Raw genomic sequence first — 13,434 nt, forward strand, 5'->3', positions numbered from 1 at the left:
GTCTACATGATATCAATAAGTTAGAGTTTCTCGCCTAGTTTGGTTATGCTGGTGTCCCAATCTGACCACCATCTTCTTTTGGCGAAGTACATAAGGTGTAGGATTTCTGTCCTCTGATGAACTGCTCAACTTTCGCCTTCGTCTAGGTTCATCTCTGATTTAGCAGGCTATGTCGGCAAACAGATTTGGAAGGCCGACACATGGCTCAGCTCTGGGCCTCGTTGCAAAGTTCGCCTTCATATAAGAAGTGGCAAGGCACCATATTTTGATGTTTGCCCAATGGGTATCTACAGGGTCAGGTGTCGACAAGTACCCCTTCAGCCCGTCTCGTCTTGGTGAGGCTCAGGCTTCCGTGTTATCGGTGACGCGTCTAACTGAGGGTTGAGAGGCAATCCGGCGAGGACTTAGCATTAAGACAAGATCCTTGCAATAGCAGGGCCTGATGCAAAGTGTCAGCGTGCTAAGTAGTCCAGGGTTTTGCGCTCAGGCCTGTGGAGAGTTGATTTCTGATGTTTCCAACTCTCCCTGAAGACTTGCTATGACTTGAGTGAACAGGTAGAGCTTTGGCAAATTTCCATTTTTGAGAAAGTAGCATTTCCGTCTAAGCACCGTGGTCTTTCCATTGTCGGGACTGCGCGGACCGGGTGATGCTCAGACGCTTTCGCGTTCTTCATTCATTGGTCAAACTTGCGTTGCAGCGATATTCCAATCACCCATGAATACTTAGACAACATTCAAATCAAGTCATCTCTTTTTCGGACTCAGGCAGTACAGAGTGAAGTACCTTCGTTCGGCTACACAAATTCTCGTGGTCATCTGGAACCCAGCGAATTCGTCTTTGTGTGGATACGTCAAAATTTACAACTTCATCATGGGTTGGCTTGGTCAGACTCGTCTAGGACGAGAAACCCCTCGACTGTCGACTCGCCCTTATAACCGTGATGGGATGCTCAGAGATGTCCTCGATCCTGTGATAGATCTTCTGCCATCGTCGCTTTGCATGACGGACGAATGACTGAGCATCCATACAGAGGAGTTTATTTGACGACGCATCCATCGCGGATACAAATCCCCGCGAAGTGGATCTCGGAGGGATCAACGCGGAGAAGGTTGCCATTTTAACTGGTGGCTAACGGTGTCGACTTTTCTCATGCTTTGTGTTATGTGCAGGGGAGTACCTCTCCTACAACTGTATAACATTTCCATAAGCCTCCCTGCCATCGATGAACGATTCTTGACAGGAGTTATGCCTGTGCAGTGTCAATACAACAACTTCCAGCATCCCCAGTCCTCCATAGCGGATCAGATAGATTGCGTCATATTAGAGGACCTATGGGGCACTCGCCCGCGGCCAGTTCCCTGCACAAACCACTTCAGTTCGTCACGGCATTCGGAAATCAAATATACTATGTAGATCGTCGACGGTACCCGAAATCAAATTATTAGGAATGGGACACGAAGTAATTTCAAAAAGGCCAAATGGGATTCAGAGTCGACATTTTGAACGATATGGGGATGTAAGTCAAATTATATACTTCCGGCGGACCGACCTGAGTTGGCCACCAGAAAGGGGGTGCCTGTCTTTGAGACAATCGCCTTCAATCCATACCATGAGCGACTGTAAGGTGTACCAAAAAGAGCAATCCAAGGGACAGATACCGAGACGTCCATCATGCTGGAAATGGGTGGAACTGTCTGCCTGACGTCAGATCGCCACGCCTTAAGTTTGGGTCTCCCATACAATCGCAGTTTCCGCTGGAGATTAACTCGGGAGGGAACTACGGATAGCAGCAGCTTGGGTCCTTCGCAGGCAATATTTAACAGAACCATCATTCTTTCTTTCTGATCATCACTTCTTCATCTATCGCAGCTGGGATAATTTTGATGGTAATTACGATTTGACCTCAGTTGAGCATCAACTGTCGCCTTTGCAAGCAACACTGAAACACGTGATTATTATATTAAAGGCGTTGCGGGCTCCAGCCACGTCATAGGCCCTTTTCCGCTCCGCTTCTGAAAAGGAGATAACGGATTCTTGGAGAAAAGGAGGAGCAACATTTCGCTTCGACATCACCAGATACCAAATTCTCAACATCACCTTTCGTATCGTCATCACTTTCCCCTCTTTCTCCTACAGGTTACGACCTCAACATGTCCGACTCTACTCTCTATCTCTACACCTCCCTCACTGCGGGGTCATCCCACATTGTCACCGCCACTGCACGGTTGGAGACGATTCTGAAGGCCAACAAAATTCCCTTTCGCGCAATTGACGTGGCTACTGATGAGGCCGCTCGTAAGCTGTGGGGCCGTCGTTCCAAGGGTAAAAAATTGCCTGGACTGGTGAAGTTTGGCACTGTTGTCGGTGTAGGTCTTCCGATACCCCCTGATGAAAGAGGAGACACAGCTATGTGACGGAGCTACGTGACTAATAGCTTCGCTCATGTAGGATCTAGAGGACATCGAGGAGTGGAATGAGTACGGTGAGCTGAGGATGCACATTGATAGCGTGGAAGATTTCGACAGCATTCCTGCCACCAGCTACCCTCTCTCTACCTCCCAGACGAACACTGGATCTACCACCCCTGCTACCCCACAGCCTCCAGCACAGAGCGCAACCCCGAAGCAAAGCACAATCAAAATTCAGAGTCCACCGGCGAAGGAGCAAAAGGATGATTCCGTGACGCTTGCCTTGCGACAGGCGGGCGAGGAGGCTGCGGCAAAGGCCAAAGGCAACACGGGCGCAGATGTCAAGAAAGACAACACCTCCGCAGATTCTGAACAGCAGAAGGGGCAGTCCTCGAGCAGCGGGGAGAACAAGGGAGGAGAAGAAACTGTACGTCGGCGATCGGTGGTTCCTGCGGAAATTGTCGGGGGCGTTGGAGGGCGTCCACCTTTGAGGGTGCCCGAGTGCGCCGCAGAATCGTCTGCCAATTTCCGTGCTGATAATGCTGAAGCTCTAGGATTGGTTCAACATCACCGCGGCTCCATTGTCTCCGCAACTTCCCCGGAGGAAATGGAGAAGGTGGCTCAGGACTTGCGCAAGTCAATATCTGGCGGTCACGAAGAAATCCTAGCGGCTTTGAAGAACGAACATGCGGAGCGGGCAGGACAGGACGAGACAATAGTGGAAGAGTCGGACGGCGAGGATGACAAGACTGATGAGAAGAGTCATCGCAAGGAAACCCAAAAACAGGATATTAAAAATGCACCCAAGGCGACATTGACCGTTGAAGATTAGGGCATGGTTACAGTCTCTTCGAGCCTGCTTCAACCTCAGAAGAATTTTCCTTGCGTGATTCCTTCGTGTATGATACCAAGTTGCATTTCTTACTCGCTGTCTGTCTCATACAACGCGTGATAATAGCCATGGACGCTTCAGATTTAGATTACCTTATGCCGAGTTACTGAACCATGTTCTCCGAGCCCAGAGTAGAAGTCAAGTCGAAAATTGCACCACTGTAGTTAGATTGTAAACCAGAATTGAAGAATGGTAAATTACACTTTCTATAAAAGTAAATGTTCATGTCTGGCGGCGCTTGTTAACAGCTTCGCGCAGCTTCGCAATGACGTCGGCGGGGTCCTGAGCGCCAAACACCGCCGAACCAGCGACGATAACATTGGCACCAGCATCCGCAGCCTGGTCAATTGTTCCCAATCCCAAGCCACCATCGACCTCAATGTTCAGATCCGGGTACCGCTCCCGGAGAGCCTTCACCTTGGGAAGCTCGGAGGCCATGAACTTCTGACCTCCAAAACCGGGGTGTACTGTCATGACGAGAACCATCTACAGCAACAGTAATCCGTTAGTATGAAACCCAGTAGCCTATGCGTATCCGAACAATGGAAGCTTACATCAGGCCGTTCCTTCTCATCCTTATTCTCCAGGATATCCCACAGGACGTCGACGGGGGTATCCGGCTTGATGGCAATGCCCGCCTGCATGCCCTCGTCGTGGATATAGCGGATGAGTTCCTTCGGGCTTGTCGGACGGGTGGTCTCTTTGTCTTCTGGGGTCGTAGCAGCGACGGAGGAGATGGCGGCCTCGTAGTGGAAGCAGTAAAGATCGCATCCGGCGGACTTGAACTCCTTGACCCATTTATGGGGCTGTCGAGGAGTGTCAGCGTGTTTCTCTCGGGAGATTGAAATAATTGGTGTAGATTGGTTGTGATGGATGCGCGCTCACCTCCATTATCATCATGTGGCAGTCAAAGGTACCCTTTCCAAGGGCCTGGGTTGGGCGGTCCACATGGGACCGGATCTTGGTGACAACGGGGGCGCCAAAGGTCATGTTGGGGACGAAGTGGCCGTCCATGATATCGACGTGCAACCAGTCGGCCCCCTGCGCAATCTTCGTTGAGCACTCATTTCCCAGGACTGCGAAATCCGCGCTGAGGATGGAGGGAGCTATGATTGCTGGAGGAGACATGGTGGGGTAAGTGATAGAGGGGCTTGTAGATGTAGTTGAGACTGAGCAGCTGAGAAAGGGAGATGTAGTAGTAGCAGTATATGGGAATTGTAGTAGAAATAAAGCTGTACAGAGTGATTTACAGCAGGGAGAGCTTTCTGGAAAGATGCAATCCTAGCTAGCTAAACAAGAAGGGAAAAATAACATAAGTAGCGTTGATATCACCGCCGCTCCCGCTGCCGGTCGACGTCAGTCCGACGATGGCAATCTGGTCACCGATAAGGGCTAGGGTCGTGGCCTTCACGTGGAACGTGGGGTAGATCCATCCGTGGGGGTTGCCAGCCTGGATGCCTGAACCGGGGTTGAGACTTAACCATATCAACAAATGATCATGGGAAAGGACCATGATGCAACATCAAGGGCTATTTCATCTCGGAATCGATAATTCTTATCAGTCATTGGCTCTTCATTAGGATTATGGCCCAATGACCTGGTATTGTTGTTGTCTTCTTGGGGTCTCTGCTGGTTCTCCAAGAGGTGACCACTCAATGGCCCCGAATTTAACCGCCCTTTCAGACTATGATGAGGGGAAAGGAACATTCAAGCAAGAAAGCCTGCGGTAGACCATGCGGAAGGAATTAATATCAAGGAACAATCTCCATCAGGGAGGCATTGATTGTTGAGTCATCACTCTACCTGTCTGTCTGCTCGAAGCCTTCTAAACATAGCCACTCGGCGCTTGCGTCTCACCAATCAATGCCCTTCCTCATGTGAACAATATGCAAGTTCACCTTGAGCGCTTCGTTGCAGACCACTCGAACTTCATCCTCATCCTAATTGGTGTGTTCAAGGTTCAATAGCTCCGAGATCCTCCCTGATTTGGTCAAAGATGCCTGAGCTGTTATTATCGGCGACGCGCCTGCTACACTACCACCAATAGTGGTACTTCTACCAAGCCTTTCTCAAGAATTCCCTGTCCCAAGGTGCGCGATGGTGCAGTAGTTTCTGCACGGATGACTGCTGGTGTGAAATGATGATGAGATCCTAAGATCCCCGCGCCTGCCTTTGGGTATGTGGTTCTATTTATCAGCGTCGTTCGCTACAACCTCATGTTCTGCATCTAGTCCTCAATCGTGCTGTTCTCTTCTTCTTTCCTGCGTGTTGTGACCGTGCCTCGAGCTCTGGAAGCTTGGGCTCCATTCGTTGACATCGTCTCTTAATTCATGAATACTGGCAGACCTGTTGATCGGTGTCGCCTGTGATTGAGATACCCCTAGAAGTACTGGTTGATTTCTCTCATTTCCGCGGATTATAATCATTGAACGGAGGAGTTAAATCTAATAGCGGAATCAACAGTCAATACCGCATCACAAGATGGCTGACGCTTCTCGGACTTCTACGAGATGTCCGCCCTCTCGGCAGGTCCGAGGGACGAAGCTTAATACCATAATCGAGGAAGTAAGCGAGAGTCCGGACTCAGACAAAGTTGAGAACAATGGTGTTGGGTTTCATTCGATCACCTCAGGTCCGCAGCTGAAGCTCATGACCGCCGGTCTTTCTAGCCTTTCCCTCTCAAGGCTGAATCGTCTTCGCTCCCCGTTATCAGCAGGGACGATGTCATCTTGCTCGGACACGGAATGGCAGCGACAGATGCAGAGCTTGGATGATCTGTATGATGTTACCGATGAGGACTCCGAGTTAAGCGACGAGTGCACTTCATTCTCAAGCTCCCGACCGACGAGCCTCACAACTCCCACTACAAGGAATTCAATTACTTCGCCACTGAATCGGAATCGGTACCCCAGCCTCACGATACCCTCGTCGACCGCGTGGCCCTCGCTACACAATGCGCCAAAGAGTTCTCCAGTTCCTCCAACGCCGCCGCCGAAGATACCAGTCTCGCCTGCTGCTCTGTCCATGCTTGCGAGAACAGTACCGGCTCTGAATGCGCCTCCATCTTTGGATGGCAGTGTATCTTCGGACCAGGTTTCCAATAGCAGCGAGCCAGTAACTCCAGACTTGCAGTCCCTTCCAGATACCGACTGGGACGCAGACGTGCATGTGCGGCCGGAAATGATAAACAGTCGACATGCGGACATCGACACCGATGGGATCGACCCCGAAGTTCAAAGCATTGAGATAGCCATTGAGAACCCGGATGAAGATTGGCAACACGTTCTCGGCAGTTTTCCGCCTATTCCCAGCCAGTCTACGTTGCCATCGGATGGTGGTGTTTTCCTCCCTGAAGACGCCCTCACAACTTTGAGGCACATCCCACTGGGCGGCACACCGGAGCCTTGGTCAGAAACATCTGCTCAGAACGAAGAGATGTGGCAGCTCGAGCTACCTGTCGAGCGTCCTCGCAGCGCCGATGATGCGACTCCAGCCTCAGCGCTCTCCGGATACAGCTTCAGCGGGCTCAGTATACCTTCTCCCGGAGGATTCTTTGCGTCTCTTGGTGCTCGAGCTCGTCACACTTGGTCGATTCCTAGAACTGCTATGCCTCCGTCTTCTGCCATCGCGGAAAGTTTCTACAACTTACCCTTTGGTCGCGATGACGGAGAAGTAGTCGAACGAATCATTGAATGTCCCGAGCGATGCACCGAGGAGCAATTAACTGCGACCTATGTACCCGAGGGACCCCCAACTGCAATCAAGATACCTTCCGAGGCATCATCGTTCCCCCTGGGGTGTCAAGACAGCCCTGTGAGCCCTGTAGCGGATGCAGTGCACGAGATTTCAAGGCCCGCCACCTATTGCGAAAGCCAGGATCGTGATGAAGACTACGAGGAGGAACTGAAAAGAAAGGCAATGTCGAGTCTGGATCGGACGAGTGTCTGGTTGGCGGCGCAGCAGACCTATCTTGCTGCACTCCGCGAAACTAACCCTGTCAACTCCTTGGAGAATGAAGAGCTGGACGCACTCGAAGGGGTACGAGATGATTGTGAGCAGAATGCCCCTGGGTTATGTCGCAAAAAGTCTGTCCGCTTTGCCGAGTCCGTATTTGAAGCAGCCAGACCACCTTCTGCCCTGGCAAGTAAAGACTCGATCTATTGGCGAGGCTTCCAATCGGTACTTGGGGTCTCGACTCGTCGAGACAGCTTCATTCATCGGAGCACACGCTTTGACGCTGTACAGTCAATTCGATCAGGTTTGCTCAGCATGCATATCAACTGTTTGCAGGGGAATTACGAGCTTGTGCGCCCCGAACGACCTCCCTACAAGGGTCCATTCTCACAGGCTCCCCGCAATTCTGTACTTACGTCGGTATTGGCAGAAAAGGCACAATTCTCCATCCTGGAGAAGGAGCAATTGGTCTTATCTCAGCTTCGACCGCCCATGTGGGCCATGGATGCTCTCAAGTACTTGAATGGCGGCCACCTGGTTACCAGTCCTGCCAGGATGCGGCTTTCCACGGCAACTGCACAACCAGCACCTCCTCAAAAGCCTAGAGGACGCCGGGTGAGGGTTTTGGATCTGGGCGGACACGCCTCCTGCGAATGGGCATGGCAGCTTGCCCACGATTATCCCAACGTTAAAGTCTATACTGTGTTTACCGAGCACCAAGCAGTAAACCATGGCATCAAAGGCCCGCCTAACCATTGCCAGATTTCCGTGACACAACTGTGGAAACTACCGTTCTCGGACAACAAGTTCGACCTGATCTCGGCCCGGTCACTTCCTGCCCTGCTGAAGAACGAGCGCCCAGTCGGGGAGACGCAAGATGAGTACGACCTTTGCCTACAGGAATGCCGCCGCTGCCTCAAGCCTGGGGGTTATCTGGAGTTTTTCATGATGGACGCGGAGATTTCCCGCGCAGGACCGTATGCCACCGCTGCTTCGGTTGAGTTCGCTTTCAACCTCAAAACTAGGGGATATGACCCGTTACCAACAAAGAGCTTCCTCGGGCGCTTGCGAAGCGGAGGCTTCGTAGGTGTGAAGAGGGCATGGACGTTTCTGCCTATGGGCAATGAGCCTGTAAAAGCACAACTTCCCAGAGAGACACCAGACCCTCGAGTCAAGAGCTGGGTCGACGAATATGAAGCTGTGCACGGGCCAGTGGGCAGCACGGCCGACATCGCCAGCGTAACAGGTCTCTTTGGAGGCTGGATGTGGGAACAATGGCTGCTCAAGTTGCAAGTGGAGATGGGTCGTGAGCGACACCGGTTGCTCGAAGGCATCGGCAGCGTTTTTGATGAGGGCCGCAAGAACGGCGCAGGCTGGACCTGCCTGTCTGGATGGGCGATGAAACCGAAACGCAAGATGCCACCCTCGCGTCTTCGAACCGGTTAACTGTTTTGTTTGACTGAGAACTGGTTTCTCGAACTACACTCCCTTTGATGATGCTTTATGTTAGTTGGATTGGTCTTATAGTTTGATACCCCTATTGCCCTGGTGGCGGTCTATAATGTAATAATGATTGAGGACTCCCTATAATACATGTCTGATACACCTTGTCCCGCGGGCTCTGATCTAGCTCAATTGAATATTTATGCCACCTGCTATGTATATGCATCAGCGCAGAGATGTAGACACGCTTGCTGGGTAAGACCCCAGCCATATGTTTTTGCTGATAAAAATTTACATTGTAGAACGAGTCGTCATATTAGTCCTTATGCACGTCGAATTGGTGGTTACTTATCGACAATACTCCGTACCTTGATGTTATTCCTGTGCCTCCTGCTAAACTAGATAACGAATCACGTGATGGGATCCTGCTGAGTCCAACCCGACCGACGCAATGCGACATGAAATTCAAATCCCCAACTTCAGGACATTTCGCCCTTCGCGTTTCTGATTCTCATCAAAGAGGGACACGGGAGGCAACATACCATCCATTTACAAAGCCTGACAAGCAATGCGATAGCGCCTTGATTTTTCCTTCGACTACCCCTCCATCACCCTAAGGTCGCAACCATGCTTTTCTTCAGGTATGTGAGTAAGAGCTGTACCTGGCTCATCACTACTCCTGGCTGGTCCTATAGCTGACATTCTACGGGTTTACAGTTTTTTCAAGACCCTCACCAACCAGACCGTCACTATCGAGCTCAAGAATGACATTCGTATCCGCGGGACCTTGAAGTCGGTCGATCAATACCTCAACATTAAGCTCGACGATGTCGACGTCCTCGATTTAGACAAGTACCCTCATCTCTCCTCCGTGAAGAACATGTTCATCCGTGGTAGCGTGGTGCGATATGTCATGCTGCCGCGGTCAGAGGTTGATGTTGGTCTTTTGGAAGACGCTACGCGGAGAGGTACGTCGTGAGATACTGCGGGTTCAGCGCGGCTGGGGCGATTCTCTTGCCTGATTTTGAGCCTCTATCCTGGGTGAACCATATTATTTCTGTTAGACGGATGCTAACTTGGAGTCTCCTTGCAGAGGCCGCGAACCAAGCCGGAAAAGCTCGGTGATCGGGGATTGAATTCTGCTTTTCTTCGAGGTTATCTGTCTATGATGATGCATATCACTCAATTATCTCTTGCAAGATCGCTCACGATGCGATCTCACTTATGTTCCACGAACGAATCGATTGCGGGCGAGTGCTACAAGTTGGACTGAAGGTGATCGTGGCTGAGCAATATGATACCGCACGAGGGGCGTATTAATGATTTCAACGGACGAAAATAGCGGTTATTACAGGCTTCAGTTGCCCTCTGACAACTGGCTTATATCCTCAATGGTGATCGGACGCTAGAATAGCTCTCGGATTTTGGAAGTGAGGGCGTCCGGAAGCCCTAACTAGATTAGATCTGTCAATCAGGATCATTGACTCAGGAACACATATGCTTATTGTACGCTTTCTGTCAAATGGTAGCAAACGTAGTTGGATCTGACGGTGTACCTCCTAGAGCGTACAGAAACCAGCACCCAAGTCCATATACGCACGTGACCTCGCGTCGCGAAAATCAGATTCGCCGCGCTGGCCGCGCCCTTCTGCTTTGGCTTCTTCAACCGCCAATTCACGACTCATGACGGTACGAATTTGTATGTTTCCTGAACAACAGTGACGGGAGATTTCCCTTGGGTTTATGTGAATACCAAAGGCATGCCCCTGGAGCGAGCGATAAACGAATTGCCATCGTGATACCCATGACGACGTGCCCGCAAGACCCGCCGATTTCCTCGAAGTCCTTGCAAGTATCCATTTGAAGATCGACAATGGCGGGCGCCCAGGCGCGAAAAGGATTTACTCCATCGAAGACAGCACCTGGCTCAAAGCAGAAAACGCAGGTGAAGCGGAATGCCAGTCTGTTGAATTTCTTCCAGAAAGCCGACGGGCCCCCGCAAGCCACTTCACGGCAGCCTCGAATCACGCAATTTGCTACCAAGGTCGAGCGTTCGAGTGGGAGCGGTAATAGTCCCATTTCCTTACGCAGACAAGGTAACTCCCAAGCGAGTAATACGGCTGGGAGTCTGTTTCTGGAGGATAAGAATGGGGCGAAGTCATTGAAGACGGGAACTGGTATTCCGGAATCTCGGGAGTCTAGGTCGAGGACACCGGATGATATCTGGGGAGATGAGGACGGAAATGAAGGTGTGACGCAGCCAGATGGTGCGAGATATAATGAGAACGGAAACTCGGTCAAGCGACGAAAAGTGGATTCTTCGTCGGCGGTTGGTCAGGCCGATGTTCCCCGTCCGGTCAAACCTCCCAAGGCCCGACAAGTCAGTGGTCCTTTTATCGATGAATCAGACAGCGAGGACGATCTGGGCGCCGATCTGGGTGCCTTCAAGGAGGTAGACCAGGAAGTACCGAGCTTTGAGCAGACCACGACGGGAAACGAGGAAAAGAGTCCAACGAGTAGCTTTGATGTTAACCCGGCAGAGCAACCGCCCGCTGTCGCCGCACCCTCATTGGTAAGAGAAGCCACGAGTTACGCAGGAGACGATGAATTCGCAAATTTTGACGATATAGAAGACGATAATTTCCTAGACGACGATACCCTTGATCCGTTTTACGCAGACGAAGATACTGGCGAGAAGGCGGAATTTCTTGACTCAAACGTCATGGATGATTCCTTAGGGATCAACGATGTTAGCGAATGTTCTGGTGGTGAAGGCCCTATCTGTCCAATATGCCAGTCAGATCTATCAGGGTTAAGCGAGGCGGTAAGATGCTGGTCTTGGATTCCTATTTTTTCGAACCTTGGACTAATCGTTGCAGGATGTGAGCCTGCATGTGAACGATTGTCTCGACGGGAAGCTTAGGGCTAACTCAGCAGAGACACACCCAAACGCTCCGAAGCAAGCCCCCCTATCGCGGTCCGATCGGGCTGCAGTTCCACGACCAGCGCAACATGACCCCTTCTCGTTGGGCGGGACCAAGTCAAACTCAGCTTTCTCGAAGATCATGACTGGAAACGCTGAAGATACCGCTTGGGCGACTGCAGCAGCAGGAGAGATTGCGTCTCGCGGAAAGCAGGCTTATCAACGAACTTGTCCGTTCTACAAGATTCTTCCTGGATTTTCCATCTGCGTGGATGCGTTTCGCTATGGCGCCGTGGAAGGCTGTAACGCCTATTTTCTCAGTCACTATCATAGTGATCACTATATGGGCCTCACATCGTCCTGGCGACATGGCCCTATTTACTGTAGCAGGGCTACGGCTAATCTAGTGCGCCAGCAACTCAAGGTTGACTCGAAATGGGTGGTAGACCTGCCATTCGAAAAGAAGACAGAGGTCCCTGAAACGAATGGCGTGCATGTCACCATGATCGAGGCCAATCACTGCCCTGGGAGCGCCATTTTCCTTTTCGAGAAACAGATGGGATCCGGACCATCTGCAAGAGTACAACGGATCTTGCACTGTGGAGACTTTCGAGCATCTCCCACACATGTGCAACATGCGCTTTTGCGTCCGGAAATAGATGACCCTACTACTGGCCAACGCCGTCAACAGAAAATTGACGTTTGTTACCTTGACACGACATATTTGAGTCCTAAGTATGCGTTCCCCAGCCAGGAGGATGTCATCGAAGCATGCGCGAATTTGTGTGTCAGTCTCGACCAGAATCCGGAAGGAGGTGTCGGTCAGAGTCTGTTGCAGAAGGAAAGCTCTGGTGCAGGGAAGGTCATGAGCCGATTCTTTGCTGCGATGGGTGGATCCCGTGGCAACTCAGAGAAACAGGCGGCACAGGCTCAGGGACGGTTGCTTGTCGTTATAGGGACATATAGTATCGGCAAGGAGCGAATATGTCTCGGTATCGCTCGAGCACTCAAAAGCAAGATATATGCGACGCCAGCCAAGAAACGAGTGTGCACGTGCTTAGAAGACCCGGAATTATCCTCACTGCTTACCGATGATCCGACTGAGGCTCAGGTGCATATGCAGACGCTCTTTGAGATTCGGGCAGAAACCTTGGCCGACTACTTGGACTCAATGAAGCCGCATTTCTCGCGCGTTGTGGGCTTTCGGCCGACGGGGTGGAATTACCGTCCGCCTGCAGGTCGAATGCTGGACAACCCGCCCGTCTCCACGGTGTTGCACTCACCACAATGGAAAACGCCGTTTTCGGCACGCGATCTGACACCTCAAAGAGGCAGTACCCGGGAGAGCGCGTGCTACGGGGTACCGTATAGCGAACACAGCTCTTTCCGTGAGCTGACTATGTTCTGCTGCGCCTTACGGATAGGACGGATAATCCCGACCGTGAATGTGGGTAGCCGGAAGAGTCGGGAGCGAATGAAGGCATGGTTCGAACGGTGGGAGGCCGAAAAAAGGAAGAGTGGACTGTACCGAGTAGAGGGAGAACGATGGTAAATGTGCAGCCAACTGTTGATCCTAGGCGGCATATATGACCGGTCTCTCTATTCTCTGATATATCATGTACATATTTGGATATATAGACTGAGATGTTCCACACCATTTACTACTAGTACAAGTCTTCTTAAGCTCACTCTATCAGCTGTAAATATGCAAAGATCTGCAATCTATTGGGAGTAGTCTGTATCATCTGCGTCTTTGACTCATTTGGGATCAGGCATCCAGGCAGGCAGGCGACCAGACCACTTGTTCTTCCTT

General features: G+C 51.2%; 5 protein-coding genes across 5 annotated transcripts; 4 read left to right on the forward strand and 1 right to left on the reverse strand.

Annotated features, from left to right (window-relative positions):
* Positions 1-2,151: 2,151 nt before the first annotated feature.
* NFIA_090430 (uncharacterized protein) lies at positions 2,152-3,241 on the forward strand (the record flags this gene model as incomplete). Its single annotated transcript, XM_001260981.1, has 2 exons — positions 2,152-2,367; positions 2,450-3,241. 2 exons carry the CDS (start codon positions 2,152-2,154, stop codon positions 3,239-3,241), a joined length of 1,008 nt encoding a protein of 335 aa, XP_001260982.1.
* Positions 3,242-3,523: 282 nt separating this feature from the next.
* Positions 3,524-4,429, reverse strand: NFIA_090440 (ribulose-phosphate 3-epimerase RPE1; the record flags this gene model as incomplete). The annotated part of the gene is made up of 3 exons (XM_001260982.1): positions 3,524-3,787; positions 3,856-4,107; positions 4,187-4,429. The coding sequence occupies 3 exons, from the start codon at positions 4,427-4,429 to the stop codon at positions 3,524-3,526; spliced, it is 759 nt and encodes a 252-aa protein (XP_001260983.1).
* Positions 4,430-5,782: 1,353 nt separating this feature from the next.
* On the forward strand, positions 5,783-8,701 carry NFIA_090450 (uncharacterized protein; the record flags this gene model as incomplete). Its single annotated transcript, XM_001260983.1, has 1 exon — positions 5,783-8,701. The coding sequence occupies one exon, from the start codon at positions 5,783-5,785 to the stop codon at positions 8,699-8,701; it is 2,919 nt and encodes a 972-aa protein (XP_001260984.1).
* A 624-nt stretch (positions 8,702-9,325) lies between these two features.
* On the forward strand, positions 9,326-9,677 carry NFIA_090460 (Sm-like protein LSM2; the record flags this gene model as incomplete). Its single annotated transcript, XM_001260984.1, has 2 exons — positions 9,326-9,339; positions 9,416-9,677. 2 exons carry the CDS (start codon positions 9,326-9,328, stop codon positions 9,675-9,677), a joined length of 276 nt encoding a protein of 91 aa, XP_001260985.1.
* Positions 9,678-10,571: 894 nt separating this feature from the next.
* On the forward strand, positions 10,572-13,173 carry NFIA_090470 (DNA cross-link repair protein PSO2; the record flags this gene model as incomplete). Its single annotated transcript, XM_001260985.1, has 2 exons — positions 10,572-11,522; positions 11,578-13,173. The coding sequence occupies 2 exons, from the start codon at positions 10,572-10,574 to the stop codon at positions 13,171-13,173; spliced, it is 2,547 nt and encodes an 848-aa protein (XP_001260986.1).
* Positions 13,174-13,434: the final 261 nt, after the last annotated feature.

The sequence above is a fragment of the Aspergillus fischeri genome, genomic scaffold (assembly GCF_000149645.3).
Source record: "Aspergillus fischeri NRRL 181 1099437636264 genomic scaffold, whole genome shotgun sequence".
Lineage (NCBI taxonomy): Eukaryota > Fungi > Ascomycota > Eurotiomycetes > Eurotiales > Aspergillaceae > Aspergillus > Aspergillus fischeri.